The sequence below is a fragment of the Cebidichthys violaceus genome, unplaced genomic scaffold (genome assembly GCF_023349555.1).
Source record: "Cebidichthys violaceus isolate CVI_PGR_0920_01 unplaced genomic scaffold, fCebVio1.0.p SCAF_7, whole genome shotgun sequence".
NCBI classification, from domain to species: Eukaryota; Metazoa; Chordata; class Actinopteri; order Perciformes; family Stichaeidae; genus Cebidichthys; species Cebidichthys violaceus.
Genome location: NW_027176927.1, coordinates 15,483,435 through 15,503,968, shown reverse-complemented (window position 1 = coordinate 15,503,968; position 20,534 = coordinate 15,483,435). Strand labels below are relative to the sequence as shown.

At 42.7% G+C, this 20,534-nt stretch overlaps 1 protein-coding gene across 2 annotated transcripts; it reads left to right on the top strand.

The window, feature by feature from the left end:
• The first annotated feature begins 256 nt into the window (after positions 1 to 256).
• Positions 257 to 20,153, top strand: mindy3 (MINDY lysine 48 deubiquitinase 3). 2 transcript variants are annotated; one of them, XM_068736080.1, is made up of 16 exons: positions 257 to 350; positions 857 to 1,170; positions 1,573 to 1,652; positions 1,929 to 1,989; positions 2,075 to 2,275; positions 2,410 to 2,461; positions 3,142 to 3,256; positions 3,542 to 3,615; positions 3,772 to 3,851; positions 4,052 to 4,122; positions 5,055 to 5,135; positions 13,781 to 13,853; positions 15,771 to 15,843; positions 17,275 to 17,362; positions 18,268 to 18,339; positions 19,248 to 20,153. In XM_068736080.1, the coding sequence occupies exons 2-16, from the start codon at positions 1,077 to 1,079 to the stop codon at positions 19,395 to 19,397; spliced, it is 1,365 nt and encodes a 454-aa protein (XP_068592181.1). In that variant the 5' UTR covers positions 257 to 350; positions 857 to 1,076; the 3' UTR covers positions 19,398 to 20,153. The 2 variants fall into 2 exon arrangements, with proteins under 2 accessions (XP_068592181.1, XP_068592182.1); XM_068736081.1 differs by lacking the exon at positions 19,248 to 20,153 and adding an exon at positions 19,119 to 19,226.
• The last annotated feature ends 381 nt before the right edge of the window (positions 20,154 to 20,534 follow it).

Here is a 20,534-nt window from a genome sequence, read left to right as displayed (position 1 = left end):
TTAATACTGAAGTAACCTTAGACCTCCAAATTTTTAAATGTTTTTACCCAAAGCGCTGATTACTTAAGGCGCGCTTTAAATGAATTAAACGGCTCCCTGTTTGTGGGAGGGTGCTCAATATGATTGACTAGTCTGTAGGCCAATGAGATAACTCCTTGAAGCTGAACCCCTTGACGCATCTCGAACTTTCTGTATTTCAACCAATGGGCAGCTACGTCAAAATGTACGCACATTTTTTTTTTTTAACAATGCTGTTGTAAATAAACGAATGACAGAGACTCTGCTGATAGTGAAATTGCTACCAACATATTTAATCAATCCGGATTCACGTTACTCGACTGTGTATCAAGGTAAATAAGCTTGAATGTCATCTAACTAACGGTAAACCGTATTAAGTCATACAACAACTATCGGCATAGCTGTAGCGTGAGAGGTAACTGAATGATAAAGCGATGAAAGATTAGCTGCTAGGAGTAATGCTAATGCTAACTGCTGACATCAAGTCAACTCAGCTCTTTTTTTCCCGATAGTTTAACGAGTTAACAACGCCTCAGCAGAAAATAAACTTGTGTTAACCGTTGTCTTGCTCTCAGTACTTTATTGCTAACCTCCCGCTAGTGCCAACTATTGAACGTTAACACAACTGTTAGCTTTCTCGACTAATACTACGAGCGAGTAAGCTATATAGCATTACACTTATATATATATATATATATATATATATATATATATATATATATATATATATAAACCAGCTACATCGCGCCATTGTCGCCTTATGCAATAGTTATCTGTGTTAAAAAGTGTGCTCCCCTATAGATAGTGATATTAATGCTTTTGTCCCATTACTTCGCAGGTTGATGTCATTCCCACCCACCAGTTTGCTGCCAGCCACTAGAGTCGGACTGTGTCGAACAGCACAGGTAGCTTGTGGCCAATGTCACAGGCTCTACCTGTCGAGAGAAGGGGACCATCAACATCAGAGAAAGCTACCAAGTTGGCCTCAACAACAGACTTTTCTTGTTCCCTTGTGGCTGTTGGACTGAGTAGGGGACTCACCAGCTGCAAACATTGTCATGTCGGATTTAAATAAAGAGGTGGTGGATTTGGTTTGGGGGAGACCCTCTAGTGGAGGAGTGTCTGCCTCCATCTTCCGTAGATGGACCCAAGGTATGATGCTTTGTTTCTGAATGATTATATGAATTAAAGTGTTTTTCACAGAACGGGAGATGCACTCAAAACCAGGGTTGTTCACCCAAGTACAGTTGAGAGCAAAGTGTATCCAGGTTTTTAATTCTAACCAAAAGTACAACAGGTAATTTCTTCTGATGGGTCCTCCTCTCCAGCTGAATGAAGGTCAGATAAGTAGAACGATACAGTTCTGTCGTGTAGTGATTCAGTATGAATATTGCACATGATCCTGCTCTTTAGTTTAGCCAGTGGTCTTCAATGTGACCATGCATGCACTTGTGGCTTTTTTTTAATGTGTGCATGATGAAATTGTCTAAAACAAACAGCCTTATTTGTTGTAACTGAACATTTTTAAGGTTGTCTTGATTGTTTTTATTCCAGGATTTGTTTTTTGTGAGAATGAGCAAACTGCACTGGAGCAATTTGAAGGAGGGCCTTGTGCTGTCCTTGCACCTGTCCAGGTATGGTCTAGTTCAACAACCTTGCAGTATTATCAGGACCCGTTATCAGTTTCCATTTACTCCCATTTTACAGTGAGCCAGCGTTTACACCTGGCAGACCTACTTGGTAACTTAGTCTTATAGGTGTATGCATTGGTGCTTAATTGACTACAAAAATAATTGATCACACACAAATAAAGTAAACACAAAAGTCTGTGAGAGCAGACTATGGATAAACAATACAAGTGTATCAAAGTGGAATATTTTCCATTTTCCTAAGTTTGTGTTTCTTTACAGGCTTTCCTCCTAAAGAACATTCTCTTCAACAGAGAGAGTTCTAAGTGGAGACAGATGACAGGTAGATTGTCCACAGCTTGTGCTATTGTTTTATGTAGTTGTATGGCTTGTTATGTCATCTATCTTTTATGTTTGTGTCTGTTTAGAAGAGGAGCAGAAAACAGCACTGTGTTCCACGCTGAGTGAAATCCTGGAGTCTGCCTGCTCCAGCCCCTCCACAGGGTTCTGCCTGGTGACTTGGGCCAAGGGACAAAGCCCACATACTAGCACACACACCAACACACAGTCACAAACACAGGACGTACCAGTGCCAGAGAGCAGCCAGTCGCCACAAGAACAGCAGCCCAGTGAGTCCTATGTTTGTACACTGTCATTCTGAATGTGACGAACAAAATTCTTAATGAACCATTTGACAGTTTGTAGGGGTTTTTTCTGTGCCCTGCTCTGATGTTACCATGTATGTGTGTTTTCATGTGCCTAGCTGCTTTGGCTGCTGAGGACCTTGGCTTTGAGGGATTTCACAGTGCTCTCCAGTAAGTGACTGCAGATAACACCTTGCATGTTTATACTCGTATCTGTCTCTACTGTGGGTTTGTTTCTGGAGGGATTAAGACCTCACAAATCCTTGTTTTGCAATTGCCATTATGCAGTACTGGGATAGAGAACCTTATATTTCTCAGATTAGTATCAGCGAAGGGGAATAGGTGGTATTTGATTCATCTAGTCTGCAAGGATTGGCTTTCACATTGAATTGGCTATTTCACTCTCATTTGCTGGCTCTGCACTTTCACTGATTGCCTAATTAGAAGCAAAAAACTACCTTTTCCCAACCCTTCTTACACACTTAATGTCTGACACACACACACACACACACACAGATTAAGTGTATGCAAGGCTGCGTTGGCCAGCGGAAATATTGATTTTCCATCACACAGCATACTGGCAGCTGAGACCACGGTCAGCGAAAAGCAGTGCTGACTCACAGTAATGAAGTTCATGCTAACTATGACCAACAACTCCACTTGCAAGCTTTCCAGGGTGGAGCAAAAGAGTGTAGTGGCTCCTAATAGACAGACATTAGCTTTTCTTTGCCCTCTGATGCATTTTTACCAAGTAGACATGACAAATACAAATCATTGATCCCAAAACCCAACAAATCTTCTGTCTTTTGAGTGTTTCATAAGTTAACCTGACGTTTGTTCCCATCCGGCAGTAAGCGGACTGTGATGTCAGTGTCTGGTCTCAGAGAGGAGGTGTTGTCTCTCTACCACACCTGGAGGGGGTGCTGTGGAGTCTTGCTATTCCTCTACTCTGTCATCCTCACCAAGGTAAGGAAAAGAAAAAGCTAGATAGCGAGATGGATATAAATATTAAATACTGATTGGAAATAATATTAGCAATGTTGTCGCTGATAGCATATTTATTAAGTAATTTGAATGAAGTTATAGTTAAATAAGACATTTTTTAAAACCTGTTGCAGCTAATACAATTTTCCCATTTATTATTTTACCTTTTAGTTGTTGTGTTATATAATTTTTAGTCATTTTTCTTTTGTGTTGCATCAATGTTCAAATACACAAAAAATTAAATGCAGACTTACCTCTTCTGTTCAGGGCATAGAGAATATAAGAAATGAGATCCAGGACACAATGGAGCCTCTCATAGACCCTGTGCATGGCCATGGCAGGTATTAAAACACCGTTCTTCATCAGTTGTCCTCATCACTTAGAGTTGCACAAAAAAAGTTAAACGTCATTGCAAGGTCTTTTTTTGTGTGTTTGTGTGGGATATCTTTTGTTTTCTCTAAAACTCTTGATGTCTCCTTTCTTATCTATCTTTTCAGTCAGAGCCTGGTGAACCTCCTTGTAACTGGCCATGCTGTCTCTAATGTCTGGGATGGAGACAGGGAGTGCTCTGGCATGAGTAAGAGTTCCTGCATCTGCACAGACACACCATATTCACACAACAGACATGCTCATATATCAATTTTGTGGCACTAGCTTTAAATGTATCCACCAGAGGGCAATACATCTTACATCCCACAGCAGTGCACAACAGGCACAAATTTGATGTAATTTAACAAATTTCTATTTTGTTGTTCTTTTTTCTCCCTGTCATGGTAGAACTTCATGGTATTCATAAACAGGCATCAGTTGGCTTCCTCACACTTATGGAATCTCTCCGCTACTGCAAGGTACAGACACACACAGCTTCCCAAAACATTATGCAAAAGTATAAGCAAACTGTTCAAAGATTGTTCATGGTAAATACACACAGGATTAATACATCTTTTTTTTTGGAAGCAGTCTCCCTATGAATTGAGACACCCACTCTATAAGCAGAGAGAGTGCTCGGAAAACAAATAAATGCTCTTTGTTACTAAGATGTGGGACATATCCAACGTTTGAACACAAACCACAGTGAAAGCTACCGTGTGAAAATATGTGTTGGAGGAAACAGGCCCAACAGACTAACTGTAAACCCTCTCCTTCTCACTACACTTTTATTTTCTGGCACACATGCAGTGTACTGAAAATAGATCACAAAAGATATTTATAAATACATGTGACGGAATCGTGTTTGGAATTGGAATTTATTTATCATTGCCAAAATAAGCAAGCTAAAAAGTAGCGATAACAAGTTAAGAGCAAGTAGATGGTTGCCAAAGAGGGCTGTTAAGAGTGATTTAAGAGACCAACTCATATTAAATAAGGAGAGGTATGCTCATATGTACGCTGTTCATATATTTGGTTTGTTGTTTGTCTCTGGCAATCAAGTTCAAGCTGCATTATGTAGATCAGCCGACGACTAATAAGAGAAGATCCAAGTGAAAATTAGTTGAATATTAACTTTTATGATTTCCATTTCATTAACCTAGTATTATTTGTTCAGGATCCGGAGAGTTATTATGCTGTTCATGTATTGTAACATGAAATCTCTGTTCAAATATGAATGTACTTATGTTAATCTTTTAGCAATTACTGATTCATGATGAAGACGACTGAAAATAGACACTCATTTGTTACACATTCCTTTATTTTGTGTGTGTGTGTGTGTGTGTGTGTGTGTGTGTGTGTGTGTGTGTGTGTGTGTGTGTGTGTGTGTGTGTGTGTGTGTGTGTTTCAGGTCGGGACATTCCTCAAGTCTCCAAAGTTCCCTATTTGGATCCTTGGCAGTGAAACTCACCTCTCTGTGTTTTTTGCCAAGGCAAGTTTAATACACTCATCCACAAGAAACACATATTTCACTTACAAAGACACACAGTGCGTAATGTGAGCCAGTCTCCTCAGCAGGTAGGGAAAACCAAAATATGTAATGTGCTTAACCGATTTAATATAGTGCAGGTCAGATATCAATGTGGGGGAAAAAGAGGGGCAGGAGGGGAGGGGAGGGAAAATGAGTGCAGGAGATAGTCATATATGGCCAGCGCTGATCTTGAGTTTTCAGCTATCCAGCATGAAGAGGGAAAAACACAAGTGCATACACACGCATGCACACTTTCATCTCCATGCTCTCTCTTTCTCACGCACATGAAAACACACAATTTAAGTTTCTTAACCATCTGTGATCAACTAAACAATGTGTTCATAATGTATGACGGCAATGTAAACTGCTGAATTTGGGCTCCGGCGAGAGCTTCTATTACAGTATACTTCTGTCTACCCTCACTGTCAGGTTAATTTCAACAGTATGGATCACACATTTTTCTGTCCTGCCACTTGTTCATAAGAAACAACACTCAGGAGCTAAATAACAAAGAGTCCCTTCAGCGTATTCATGTTTGAGTTTCCACTGCATCTCAAGAAATGTTAAGAAAAGGAAAATTAGGCTGAGAGATTTAGAAGCAGCTGCTTGGTTTGAGATATGTCCAAAAAAGCAAGACACCTGTCTCAAAGGGAGTAAAGATCTTGTCTCCTTCATGTTTTGGGATGACATACGCAAGTATCTGCATGCAGTTTGGTAATGGAAGCACAGTGGAATGCAATGGCAAAGGTTATGTACCGGCATTAACCACCAAAGGTTGGGAATGCCACCTAAACAAATTGGCTTTCCAGATCCATGTGCTATTATTGAGTGGGTTGAATACATCAGCAAGTGGCCCAATATTTATTGGCCAGATATGTATTTGGTGGAGAAACCTAGCATGTAGATGCTTACAACTACGTTATCTGTGCTCATGTAGTGAACGTCCAATACCATGACATAGATTTTTGAGTTTGTTGAGTTTCAAAATGAGCGCTACAAACGTGAGCATTTGTGATCGTGTCCTCAATCCAGTCGTCGTTAACATGTTTAATAGCATGCAGCCATAGACCCAACCAGTGTTCCCATTGAACAAGCGACCATCTTAACTGACTCGGTTTAGTGCGTCCGTGGTTGCTCCGAGGGACGACAGCTGTTGAAAACACAAACGGAACATGTGGGTGTTCTCGTAAAAACAAACAACCTTCAATCAATTTTAATTTCATTATCCACGCCAACCGTTTACACAAGTTACTATGAACAACCATGGATGCATTTGGCTGAAAGTCAGCAATTAACACGGTTACTCATTAAACTGAAACACCTGTTGCTCTGAGAGAGTAGAACTTGAATCTGCTGTTGGAATATCAATTCTGAAAACCGAACATCCAGACATTCTGACGCTGTTAACAGTTTTAATTAAATGTTAAAAGCTTGCTAACTAGTCTGGATGGCTGGGGCAAAACACTCTTCTGATGCCAACATGCACAAGCAGATTTTTGACGTTCGGTCTGTTATAGTAATAACAAGGGCTTGAGTCCACATCACTGCTCTGTTCAAGTTGTTGCATTCTGGACGCACGTGTTTGACAAATCTGTGAGATTCTGTGCTGCATAGTGTACTATTGAGCTGTAGGTAGCTTTGTGTGAAAGGAAGAACGGTGCAGGAAACAAAACTGGAACCAGGTTCATGTTGTCAAAGTGCAGGGAAAACAATCTGGACTTCCTAAAAGGGTTCCTTGGCTCTCTAAAAGGGCCATGAAATCCTGCTCCTGCAGCATCAACTCAGATATGCACCATGCCACAAGGTATAGAATGCACAACCTGATTGAGGTCAACCCTACTGCTGTAATTGTGAGAGAAACCTTGGCTCTTGTATAGAAATTTCATCAGATCGCTGTGCTAGTGTGGCTGTGTGTACACAGTTTGCACTCAGACCAGCATGTTTATCATCTCTATCAGTGAACGTGTAACACGATACATTGCTGTAGTCTGTGAAGTAAGCTGGCAGGTTGGGTTGTAGCAAATCGATTCTCCCTGCTGTTGTGAAAATGGCACCAGAGAAGCAGAAAAATCACCAGGCAATCATCTCCATCATAACGCCACACCCTTAATATAGCATTGATTAAAACCTCCGTTACATGCATTAAGCTCAAGCCTGCCTGTGCGAGTAGATCATATGTTGGCTCAGTGATGAACCAAAGTCGTCATGCATGCGCTGATGACCAGGCTTACCAATTGCTACAACTCGCCCTGGCACTAGTGACATGTTCACATATACACACATTCCAGAGCCCAGGGAACCTAATCCTTGTGTGTGTGTGTGTGTGTGTGTGTGTGTGTGTGTGTGTGTGTGTGTGTGTGTGTGTGTGTGTGTGTGTGTGTGTGTGTGTGTGTGTGTGTGTGTGTGTGTGTGTGTGTGTGTGTGTGTGTGTCTTCAGGTGGATGGCTTCCTGTTGGGAATGTGATTCCAGACTTCCCATCTGGATCCATTTGTCCCATTGGAGAATGGGAACACACTTAAACACATGCATGCATATGAGCTGACGTACATAGCTGATGCTACACTATGCCGCCTCTAAAACTTTGAGCCTAAACTGAGGGGGGGCATGGGGGACCGCACTCAGTGTGACCCTGTCCTCCTTGAAAGGGAATCAATGTTTGGAGCTAATTTGAAGCACACTGAGATTTCCCAGGCTTGGTGATACAAAAATACACGCTACCTGGTTATGTAGCTTTTAGCTCAGATATATAGAGCCATCCCCACAAAAGCAGAAAACCTGATCCCTGCTTCTGATGTGTCAGCGGCTCCTTCTGTCTGCCATCGGGGACGGGTGTGTATTCCCCTGAGTCGCTGTCAGTGTGTGACTGTGGCTTTCAGACCATCAGCTTAATAGCATTAGTGTTTTTTTATCTAATCTACCTATACAAAGGCCATTCCACCAACTCTGATCCCTACCCACAACACCCCCCATATTCTCTATTCTCTGTTGTATTAATGTGTGTGTGTGTGTGTGTGTGTGTGCATGTGAGAAAGAGGCTGAGTGTGTATAATGGCATGTAATGGGATCTGTTTTTGGACAAGAGTTTCTGAGACGCCAGAGGAAGGAGAGAGAGGAAGAAAGACAGAGGGATGGGTGATGTATGAGACATATGCAATATGTTTAAAAGAAGGATTCTTTCTTCCTTCCTTTCCCCGTTCCTGTCTTTGAAAAAACTATCCACTCCAGTGTGCAGCAGGTTGGTTGCCCAAGTAAAGGTTTCCCTTGGGCACTTCAGCCATCCTCTTCAGATTATTGGTCCCTCATGGGAAGGAAAAAGGAAGAAAGGAAGTAGAAAGGAAGGATGCACTTTAAAGAGTGTTGCAACGGTCACTCTGGAAAGGAGGGGGGTGATCCTCCTGTGACATTTCTCCTCACTCTTTCCTCTCCTCTCGTGGAGTGATGAGGTTCACAGGCTGTATCTCTGTTTCTCAAGGGGGTGGTGTGTGTGTGTGTGTGTGTGTGTGTGTGTGTGTGTGTGTGTGTGTGTGTGTGTGTGTGTGTGTGTGTGTGTGTGTGTGTGTGTGTGTGTGTGTGTGTGTGTGTGTGTACACACACACACACACACACACACACACACACACACACACACACACACACACAGTAGTCGTGTTCTGGGTCAGTGATTTACTAAAGAGAGAGCAGCCGCTGTGGCGCTTCGTGTCCCTTAACACTCAAACTCCTGTCTGCAAAATGTTCTTTGTGGACTGGTAAGGACCAGGAACTTAAAATGCAAGTGTGCAGACACCGTTAATGTAGGTCAGCTTATTTCAGTCAGGCTTTATTGGCAAAAACAAAGTTACCGTTTTGCACGATATACCAATACTATAAATGTATCGCAATTAAAAACTGAACAATGGCCCATGTGATTATATCAATAATTTAAATAATAGCCATATTTTTGTGTTACGTCGGTGTGCGACAGCAGGGCAATGTGTGTTTGCAACGCTCTGCTTCCGCTCGCTGCAAGTATAGTGGCCGTGTTTTTCTCTCATGCACGCTGATAATACAAGTGCTCTTGTCGACAAAGCAGACTTATAGAGTGAAATATAGCACTAAAGTACTGTAACTGAGGGTTATGACTTGCGCGTATAGTTATGAAGCTACGATAATAACAAGTAGGCTCCGTCGTCCAAACCCAGACAGGAAACTATTTGTTGCTCCCGCCTTGTCCTCAGTAGTTGCTGCCTATTACAGCTACACTTTTTCCGTACTACCTTTCACAATAAAAGCCCTAGACATATACACTGCATCACTGCTTATCAACGGGACCTTAAATTAACTTCGGCATTTTGCTAAAAAGCAATTTTGTTGAGTTGCTTTTTAGCAACTTTTTCTTTTGCTTTATAGCTGTGCTATATCTTTGAAAATCATTATAATAATAGAAATATCTGTGTAATAATATTCTAAACTCAAGGCTGATTTATTATCTTTTTCCAGAGCTTTCAACTGCATCCTGCAGCCTTCTCCAGTCAATGGAATTTCATCAGGTGTCAAAGATAGTAAGAGAATCTTGAGTTTAGAATATTATATCACAAACTATGTATTCTTTAAGGTTAATAATGAGGCCCCAATAATGATATACCATTATATAGCAAAATCAGCAAAAATAAATTATGTTCCACTGTGATGTATTACATGAGACCAACAAACAAAAACAGCCAGAACTGAAATGTGGTTAGTTTTTAATCACAGCTCTGTCAGAATAAGTAATTTGGACAACAGAAATTTGAAAATGATAACATGATATGATCATATAAACACAATACGATGCCAGTGAATTTATATATGATAATACTGAATTATACTCGTCCCCCCCCCCAGTGTACTGAAAGATAGTTGGAACAAGTTTGTGCTTTCTGTTAAAGAGGATTACTTTCTGTCCTTACTGTGATCAGAGGGTGCGGGCCACACACAAACACAAAGTAACAAAGCGGAGTGTACATTAACAGTCATTAATAATGTGTGACAGGTCAGACCATGGGTCATTGTAGTCGGATGAAAAGCTGTCTGTGTCACTGTGTGTATGCTGCATTATTCTCCCTTTTCCCCTGTGTGTCGTTTTTTGTTATAGGACCCGTCATTACGCTATATAACTATCCTCTGGTGCTGCTTCTCTTTTATGATGAGACGCCGTCTTTCTCATCCAAGACAGCTCCATAAATCACGACTTTGTTCTGTCGCTCACACCTGAAACACACACACACTCACATGATACAGTAGATACTGCAGACACTCCTTTTGTAGCAAGAGAGATAGGTTTTCCATTGTTTTCTGTACTCGTAATCACATGTGACTGTGGCTATTTAAGGTGAAAAAAGTAAACGTATACTCTCTAGCTTACATGCCCTCACACACAGACTCCCTCCTCAGCCTGTCATGTAGTGAGGCTGTCGCTGCCTGCTAGGAACAAGGCAGGAGACACTGTCCGAGACCTCTGCTTTGTTGTCTTGAAATTGATCCCTTCAGACGCACTCTATGGCCACTCAGAGCCTCTCAGCACAAACAATAGCTCTTTAGCTGGACCGGAGGGAAAGGGAGAGTAATTCTAGTAAAGTACTATGCCTACCTGTCTTTCCTGAAGTACCTACCTGCAAGATGAGATAAAGGAGAAAAAAGGAGAGGGGGGGCAAGAATGGAAGAAAAAGTCAAGGGTTGGAGGGGAGGAAATACTCCAAAAGTGTAGTAGCTACTTAGTACAGGAAAAGGCATACACAAAGGGGGCAAGAGAAGGAACAAGAGAGAAAAAAGGCCTCGAGGAGATGAGTTGTCAACCTAAGAGAACCACTAAGTCTAGTGGGAAGAGAGCAGCAGAATTGCAGATGGCTAGAGTTGAAGGTTTAGGCAGTGGTCAGTAGATCCTCCCCAATAAGACTCAAACACAGAGCTATGTTAGGAGGGTGTAATGCAGGAAATCTGGTCTGATGATAAGAAAAAACCAGGATGAAGACGTGTGGCGTCAATAAATGTATTCTTGTTTTGCTCACAGCAAATGCTTTGCATTACGTTGTGTGTTGAAGTCCTTTGTGTAGTGCGTGTTGTTCTTGCTTTGTTCCTACATAGGGTAGCTTGTTGCTCTGTTAAGGGGGTCAAGGGTTTTTGCAAAAAAAGTTGGACTGCAGTGATTGGAGTGTGCTCCTTGGTCACATAATGCACATTTAAACTTTTGCTGATGCCAGGTCCTTTGTGAGTGTGTGTCATTGTAATGCATCTCTGCATGAGTATGAGTATTTGGGCACATTGAGAGAACAGGATGCCAGCTTGCGAAGACACGAAAACACACACACACACACACACACACACACACACACACACACACACACACACACCCCTTCCCTGTGGAGTGTGTTAGCTCCGTGACATGTTTTCCAACTCAGCAGCATCTTCCTCGGGCCTCTAATAAAACATAGATCAAAGACAGCCAGGCAGACCTGTCATCACACACACAATCACGTCATTTCTGCAGCTATTATGTTTGTCTGCATGAGTCTTGTCTTTTCTATGTGTTCATTTGCCTCATATTAGCACTTACAGGTTAGCAATAATGGTATGTTTTAAGTTAGATGACCACTTACGAGTGTTCATTCTTCCGGTAAAGTGTTGACATCTTGTAACTGTGGTATTACCAGGTGATTCACTCTGTGTCCGTCTTGCTCCGGAAGATAATTAACTGTTTTAGCTGAGCTTTGGTTCACTTACAGCAGCAGCGTCGTATGTGGCAGCCTAAGATTGATTAGCTGCTCGTCACCTTGGGAAGAGCTGCATGTTTTCTTAGGTCACATATACTGTTTATAAATGTAATACGTTTAGTTCTAGCAACAGTTTATCAAAACAGGTCATGTCTCGAGACGCACGCTTCCCTGTTACTCCTACATTTAGTATGTTCGTCTTTAAGATGCAGTCAACCGTTTTGTTTTTTAGCACTTTATTCCTCCCAACACACCAAAATGACCCTTGTTCACCCCTGTAAGTGAAACACAGACATATCTAGCTAATGACAAATCTGCCGTCAGATTTATGGAGCCTGTAATGTTAACACACCGGGGCCCCGCTATACTCTGTGACAGAACGGTGTGTGAGCGCGTGTTCACTGGCCTGTGCATGTTTTTCTTTGCATCTGAAGAGCAGGCAGCTGGGAGTCATCTCTTCTCGATGTGTCCCTCTGAAGCCCCCCCACCACCCCCTCTCTCTCTTTCCCTGAGTAAACCCAGAATACGTTAATAAGTGGACCATGAAACTCTAGCAGCCTGCATGGATCTGAGGCTCAAGCTTTAATAAAGGCCCGCGAGAGGAGATGAGCAGGGTTCATTTGCTTTCCAAAAACATTGTGTGTTTGTCCAGAGATTTGTTGTCATAAATGCACTCCCTCCCTCACTCATGAGGAAGAACAGTGAGAACCCTCTGACTCTCGCCTAAACACACTTTACACAAGTGTGTGAGAGACAGATAAGGCTGAAATGCATCTCCTTGAGAAGTATCTCATTTCATCTTGTAAAAATATCCCTTCCATCTCCTCTGAGCTTCTTAAACTTCTTTAAATGGTTATATCGTATATTTTTACGGAACTATGAGACCGTTGCATTCATTATCACTGTTTGCTTACAATGTTGATAATCAGAAGGTGATAGTTATTCAGCTATTTGCTTAGGGCAAGATCTGACCGTAAGCTTAAAGATATCACATGGTGCTTGCAAATATAAGATAAGAAATGGCATGAGGAGACGTTCCTTGTGTAAGTGTTCATTATGCCCGACACAAACTTGGGAATTTAATGATCATCCTACGATAAAATGTTTACCCCTGTTCAAAAAGGCCTCAATCAAAGGCGCTCCTTCTGGCTGTGGCACACTGCTTCTCTGATGCCTATATGTCTTTTGTATTTATTTAGTTTCAATGTAATGCAACATTTTGTTATCTATGTCGCTTGCAAATTTCAGCAGTTTCTCTTGGGTGGCATTCATGTTGTTTCACTCAATTGCACCATTGGACGTAGTTGTATGAATAATTAAAAAGCCAGATGTGATGTTTGTCAGATTCTGTTTCAGAAAGTTACAAATATTGTCGAATGCAGACATGTATATGTGAGCTGAGTGGGTTTTGTGTGCTGTTGGATGATCTGACAAGCATTTTGTTTGAGTCCCTTAGTATAGAGAACAATGAAGTTCATTCAATCAGCATCTACATTACAGGCCAGTCAAAAAGGGGCATCACCCTCTTCTCTTCATGCATATACACACACCCTCATTTCTAATCTCCCTGTCAACACTGCTCGTTCTAAACTTCAACAACAAACAAACACTGTAGAGCTTGTCATAAATCAAGGGTTGTATATGTAAGACTCAATTTCCTGATTGTGTGTTTGGAGTGAAAACAAGCCGTCTAACTTTATCAGCCGATCAGTTAATAACCCGATGGATTCTGGTGATTGCACTGGCCCCTTAGATTACACACGCACACTCGCATGTTTTAATATTTCAGCACTGATGAAGCCACAATCTCAGTTTTTTTGTACTTGTCTTTCTCCTCCTTTCTCTCTTATTTATTCATTTCTGTTTCTCCTTCCCTGTAGGAGATGTCCCTGGTAGGTCCAGAGTCTCCGTCAGAACAGGCAAGGAGGGTCTTCCAGTCATTTGATCCTGAAGGTAATGAACAAGTGTTTAGTATCGCGTACATTTACACATTGTCATTATGTTGCGCTCTCTGCCTTCACTCCCAGCACACTTGTTTTTATAGACCATTCTCATTACCACACCGGCTTTATGAAAACCCTGGTACACAGATGTACTTTGATTAATCCAAACTTTCACTTGCACACAGCTACACACGCACACGCACACACACACACACACACACACACTGAGGAAACAATATCCTGGCCCTGTTGTATTTCTCTTCCCTTCTTCCTGGTTGAGCAGATGCATTTATAACCTCCACTGCCCTCCTCGCCTCTTCTTTCTTGTTTCTCGTCTCTGTTATTTTTCTTCTTCAGAAAGAACGAGGGTCCGTTTCTCTCCCTTCATCTCCACTGTTGTTTAGGTTGGTGAGATCAGCTCCTCTTACAGCTGAGTCAACCATCCCGCTCTCTCTCCCTCTCCTCCTCGTTTTCCTAAACCGCCTTTGTTGTCACTTCCAGGTGACTGGGCTTAAAAGTCGAGGGGGAAAGGAAACGGGGAGGGACCCAATGACAGTAGAAAGTTAAAGAGGCTGTCATGTCGGATGAACTGAAAGTCGGAAGTCTGCTGCATTCATTTATGTCCCTTCAAGACGTGTGTGTGTGTGTGTGTGTGTGTGTGTGTGTGTGTGTGTGTGTGTGTGTGTGTGTGTGTGTGTGTGTGTGTGTGTGTGTGTGTGTGTGTGTGTGTGTGTGTGTGTGTGTGTGTGTGTGTGTGTGAGAGAAAGGATGTTACATTAATCCGACCAGCTGAAAGCGGTCTTGCCTGCTTTGGCAACTTCGAAAACAAATGTGTAAACCCAACTGTCTGTCACCTTATTCTTCCCCTTTGTTCTCCATCTGTCTTTTCCTGTTACACATAATACAGCTTTGCACATTCTCAAATCCACTTCTGCTAGGACATCCTGCAAGCCATATGGTCTTTTCCCCAAACGCACTTGTGCAAAGACAGACACACACAAACATACATGGACGGACTACAGTTGGCGCTTCCAGAGACATAAATATGCATGTGTATACACACATGCAAGGAGGATGCACTGTACATGAGTCACACACATTCACATAATGCAATGTATATACACACATGCTGTAGCCAGCACCACAGTTGAGTGCTGTGTACAAAGCCCATAAATCTGTCTGTGTCACATGTAGAGTCAGCAGAGCTCCCGGTGTTGTGGAAAAGGGGCGCCAGACGTATTCACACGCAGTGCAGTGACTCATCAGACATACGCATTCAGCGACCTACTGTCTCAGGATGCTCTTTAATATATGGTGTTTGTCATTGTTCCTCTGCTCGCTGTCAAACTGTCAATTGTCACTCTGAGAGAATAACATCTGGCATTGAAAAGGCAAGATTGAGTTGCTTGAGAGCGGGCGAGCAGACCGCTCCTCAGTTAATCTTCTTCACAACACACTTGGGGTTTATGTATGTATCCAAACAACAGGCCACACAGGCTCACATACGGATGTTTAAATGAGACAAATCTGTAAGTGTCTAGACACACACGCACATACTCTTTCAGGCAAAAACACATGTTAGTGTTTAGAGCTTCTCCTCTCAGGTAAAGCAATCACCATGGCCATGGAATGTAGGTCAGTGAGAAAGGACAAGGTGTGTGTGTGTGTGTGTGTGTGTGTGTGTGTGTGTGTGTGTGTGTGTGTGTGTGTGTGTGTGTGTGTGTGTGTGTGTGTGTGTGTTCTCCTTTTTCTTTGTTAGTTGTGTCAGATGATTTCATTCCCCAGGGCCGGTGATGTAAATAGTGCTTGTGCCACATGTGTAGGTGAAGGCCTTCCCTGGTTTTCAGCTACAGCCTGTATTTTATGTTCTGTCCGGGGTCAGCCAGTGCATCAGTCTCTCTTTATGTCTCTCGCTCTCCCTCTCCAGATAATGGCTTTATCCCCGAATCTCTGCTGGAGGACGTGATGAAAGCCCTTGACCTTGTCTCCGAGCCTGAATAGTAAGTGCTTGCATGTTGGTGTGTGTGTGGGGCACCTGTAGAGCTTCTAAAGTTCCAACTCCTAAGTCATGGCCAGGCCAGGTCAGCAGCTCTGTGCTCATGTTTCACTGCCAGGCTCCTATAAAGTAAGACCAGAGAGAGCCAACTATAAAAGCGCATTAAAGAGTCCAAAAAAGGAGGCTTAGAGGGAGATCATTAACAGCAGGAAGAAAGACTGAGAGGGAGGAAATGCTTTAAAGTGCCGCTTCAAACAGAAGCACGTTCGCATCTGAGGAACGATAAGCCCCAAACGCTGCAGCCGTGGGCTTCGGCCAAGTAACTGGACCACTGATCTGCTCTGCAGACCCCCAGATGGGCGATGCATCACAACACAGCAAACTGCAAACAGGAGAGTTTGCTTACACAACGAGAGTTACTGCATAAATGTGAAAAAAGTAGCATCTTTAGTGCTTGGGGGGAGGGGGGGGGATGAATAGTAGGAGTATCTAGATGTAATAAAATTAAGGCTTTCATCACTCATGGAAGATGTGTGTAAACAGTTTTTTCAGTTGCCTGTGACTTCTCCATATCCTTTGACCAATGTCACATATCAGCTGATATTGTTTGTGGTAAACCAGCTTTGTGGACACTGGCTGTTCTCAGAAAAAGTCAGGACACAGCTTAGACGAATTGTAGTCTCTTGATCATTTGCTTTTTAGTGTTTGGGATAGTTATTCTATCATTTTTATTTATTATTATTTAGTGTAAATCCACAAAAACTCTTTCTGCCCTGAGGTTTTCCCTTTTATACATACATACTTAATACAGTCATGCAGTGGATACCATTTAAAGCCACTGCAAACAGTCCCCGTCAACACACAACCGCTTGTTGATAAACAATTAGATATATAATATTGATTCCTGAGGAGACGCTCTTTTTGTCTAAATTTGCTATAGAGCAGCACATCTGACGCTTCTCTGGATTCGTAGTGTTGCTCAATGACACTTCAACCACGCTCCCTGTCTACTCTGCATGCTGCACATGCTACTTATATCGATAGATATAGAAACCATCATTGCCTTCTCTCTGTCTCGGTATAACCCTTGCTTCTCTCCTTGCAGCCTTAAAAGGGCAATCTGACCAGCTTTTTTATCACAGTGAAAGAATAATAACACTGATCTAACACGAAGGAATGTCTGGAAAGAGGTATATTTAGTTGCACCACAATATTCATGAAAACATGCAGCAAAACACACATTATGAGTGATGAGGTGATCGTAATTTTGACTCTGTTTTCATACACAAAAGATTGCAGACTGTTGTTTAGTACTTTTTTGACCTACATGTTTTCTCTCTCTGGATTTGTTGATGTGTTTTTCTCTACTCCCTTTTTACATACTTCCTTTCCTATCCATCCATCCATCTCTCTCTCTATCTCTGTGCCTTCTCAGTGTCAGTCTGGTGAAGAGTAAACTGGATCCAGAGAGTTTAGGCATTATTCTACTGGGCCCGTTCCTGTTGGAGTTCTTCCCCGATCAGGTGTGTGTGTGTGTGCGTGTGCGCGTGTGCGCGTGCGCGTGTGCGTGCGTGCGTGCGCGCATGCGTGCGCGCAAAGGTGGACTTCCACCTCAAAGATACACACAAAAACAGTATGACGAATACCTTCCACCAGTCAAACATTCCATATCATAGTTAAAACACATGGACAAAGAGTCGTACACACACACACACACACACGGGTGACACTAATGTCTCTCTCCCAAGCATATGTGAAGTGCTGTTTTAGAAAATCAAAGCTTTGTGTTATGCCCAAAACATTCCTGCGGTGTCTCAAGTGAAACGTATGCGTGTGTGTTCACCATCACATGGCGTTACTTGCCGAGAAGCTCAGAAAGAGCGGTAGGACTGCTTTATGAGGCAGAGCAAGAAAGGGAGAGATACAGGGGAGCTGTGTTAAAGTGATCAGGGCTTTAGGGACTCACCAGAGGAACGGCCCCGAGCCACAAAGAAATTATACTACCATTAGCCAACTGGACACACACACTCAGACACACGTGGGATTGAGGTGAGGGTTAGGGTTTCATATATAGGCATTTAAACATGAGAAGCTGGGACACGCTCTCAGACAACACACCCTATTAGCATTCTGCACCTTTTTTGAGCCAAACGCATTGGAAGTGTTTTGGCTCGATGTCATTGTTCGGACGTTTTTGTAGTTTTGGATTTTGTCTGGTAATTGGAGTTGGGCTTTGCTTCCCTGCACAAATACACACGCATGTTTAAATTGAACACGTGGGATTTAACATTAAGCTTTGGTTGCAGGCAGCAGATGTGTCGGTTTTACTTTTCGGTTAAAAAATGTTCTGCGTCTGTGGTTCTTTACCTCCTCCTCTGTAAGAACGGAGACTTTCTAACAACACTGCATGTTTTTCACTCTGTTTCAGGATTCAGGAATCCCAGACTCATTCCCTGTCTACCACTACAATGGACTCAAACAGTCCAACCACAACGAGAGGGTAAGACACTATTTCATGTTCAGGGTTGTCACAGCAACTGAGGGTGATTCCTTTTCATATTCCCTCTTTCTGCCTATTGCTCTTCTTCATGAACACACACACACACACACACACACACACACACACACAGTTGGAGGCGACTGGCCACTCCAAAATAAACAGTAGCTATCGCAAGCCTAATAGCCTGTCCATCCATCCAAAAACCCTGGCTTAGCCTCCTATTTCTCCAAGTCATTTCAACACGGAGGCCGCTGTCAGCAGCCTCGCTGTGATAAATGTTCAAACACAGGCCTATTAAGCGGGCTTAGTGTGATGGATGATTGTCAGAGGATGCAATTGGTGGCTGTGCAAAAAAAAAGGTACTCAGGAATATCACTTTCTTCATCTGTCAGCTTTGTCTAGTCTGTAAATCAGAGTTTTTCCATACATCTACCTGAAAACGTAGGAATGGCACCAGATGTGTGCCCACACAAAAACACATGTATATGCACATGGCGGCAGACGCCTAGAAGGTTAGTGATGGCAATTCCATTCCCATAGCTCCAGATGGGAATAACAGACATGCAGTTCCCTTTAGCTGGTGTGTGTGTGTGTGTGTGTGTGTGTGTGTGTGTGTGTGTGTGTGTGTGTGTGTGTGTGTGTGTGTGTGTGTGTGTGTGTGTGTGTGTGTGTGTGTGTGTGTGTGTGTGTGTGTGTGTGTGTGTGCGCGTGCGTGCGTGCGTGCGTGCGTGCGTGCGTTGCGTGCGTGCGTGTGTGTCTCTCACCCCTGACCCCTTCAGAAGAAATATGGCAGACAGTATTTAAATTTGGGCGTTTGGTTAACTGTGTATTGACCTGTCTCTCTCTCTCTCTCTCTCTCTGTGTGTGTGTGTGTGTGTGTGTGTGTGTGTGTGTGCGCGCGCGCTCAGGTGGAGTATGTGGAGGGGACGGCGTTGGTGCTGGGATTTGAGGACCCCATGGTTCGGACAGATGACACTCCAGTGAAGCGCTGCCTACAGACCAGGTGGCCCTACATCGAGCTTCTGTGGACCACCGACCGATCCCCGTCGCTAAACTAGCACTGGACCACTACTGCTCCACACACACACACACACACACACACACACACAGTCCTCTCCAACTTCCTCTCTGCACACTGACCCTGAAAGGTCAGCAGGTTTGGACTGACAAACATATACAGATAAATGAGAATGAGGAAAAACACAAATGCCCACAAGAGACTGAGACGAACACATTCATCGACTTGACATGCTTGCCTGAGATCCAATCTAATCCTCACTCACACATCCCACTGAAATTCAAACACACCTTTACAATTCATGCTATTGTCTTCACCATGGCTTATATTTGACACAGGATGTTGATGATGTAATTATTTAGAGGAAAAAAAAGTGATTGTTTATTTTACTGCTCTGTCCCGACACCTCTGCTACAGTTAAGCAGTAGGCAAACTGGTTTGGTTCAATGACTTATGTGTGTCACCAAAAACACATGCCGAGCCACATGTACAGCCAGTCGACTGTAAAACACTACTGTTAATCCAGCTATAGGACTGTTTGAGGGAAAACCTACCAAAGCCTTCCACGTTTGAAAACACATGCACACCGTCACACTCACAGATAAGCGTTTACAGCGTAAAAGGGACCAACCCAGACGCATAGAACAAAAGGTTTCTTCATTGTTTTCACTGAGATGAAGCTGGTTTAGGTGCTCTCTGTGTGTGCGTGCGCGCTTTGTGCACCACACTAGGATGTTGGCCAAGTGTTCATGTATTTATTATCACACTCAAAGGTTCTGGAATAAACACTTTTTTGTTCAAATGTTGTGTGTTTCGGTACCTTTTTTAAATCATATATGTCCTCCTGTGTGTGTTTTTCTCATAAATATCCTGACATTGACATAGGACAACCTCAGGTTTAGGATGTTCGAGGTCTTTCTGGTTTCCTCAACACTAAATCACACACCATCACATGTTTCGTGTCCCCAGAGACTCTAAATCAGTAATTCACTAAATCTCCCAGACACTGGTGGTGACTTAAGTGCCTCTATGTAAACAGAAAATATTCCTCCTAAGAAAGAAAAACTCTGTGATTCTGTTTGCTCGTCATCAAAATTCTCCAAAAGATGAAACATTGGCCCTTTTATAAGGCATCCGATAAAAATAGTGGCATGTGATGCTGTGTGCTATTAAGTAG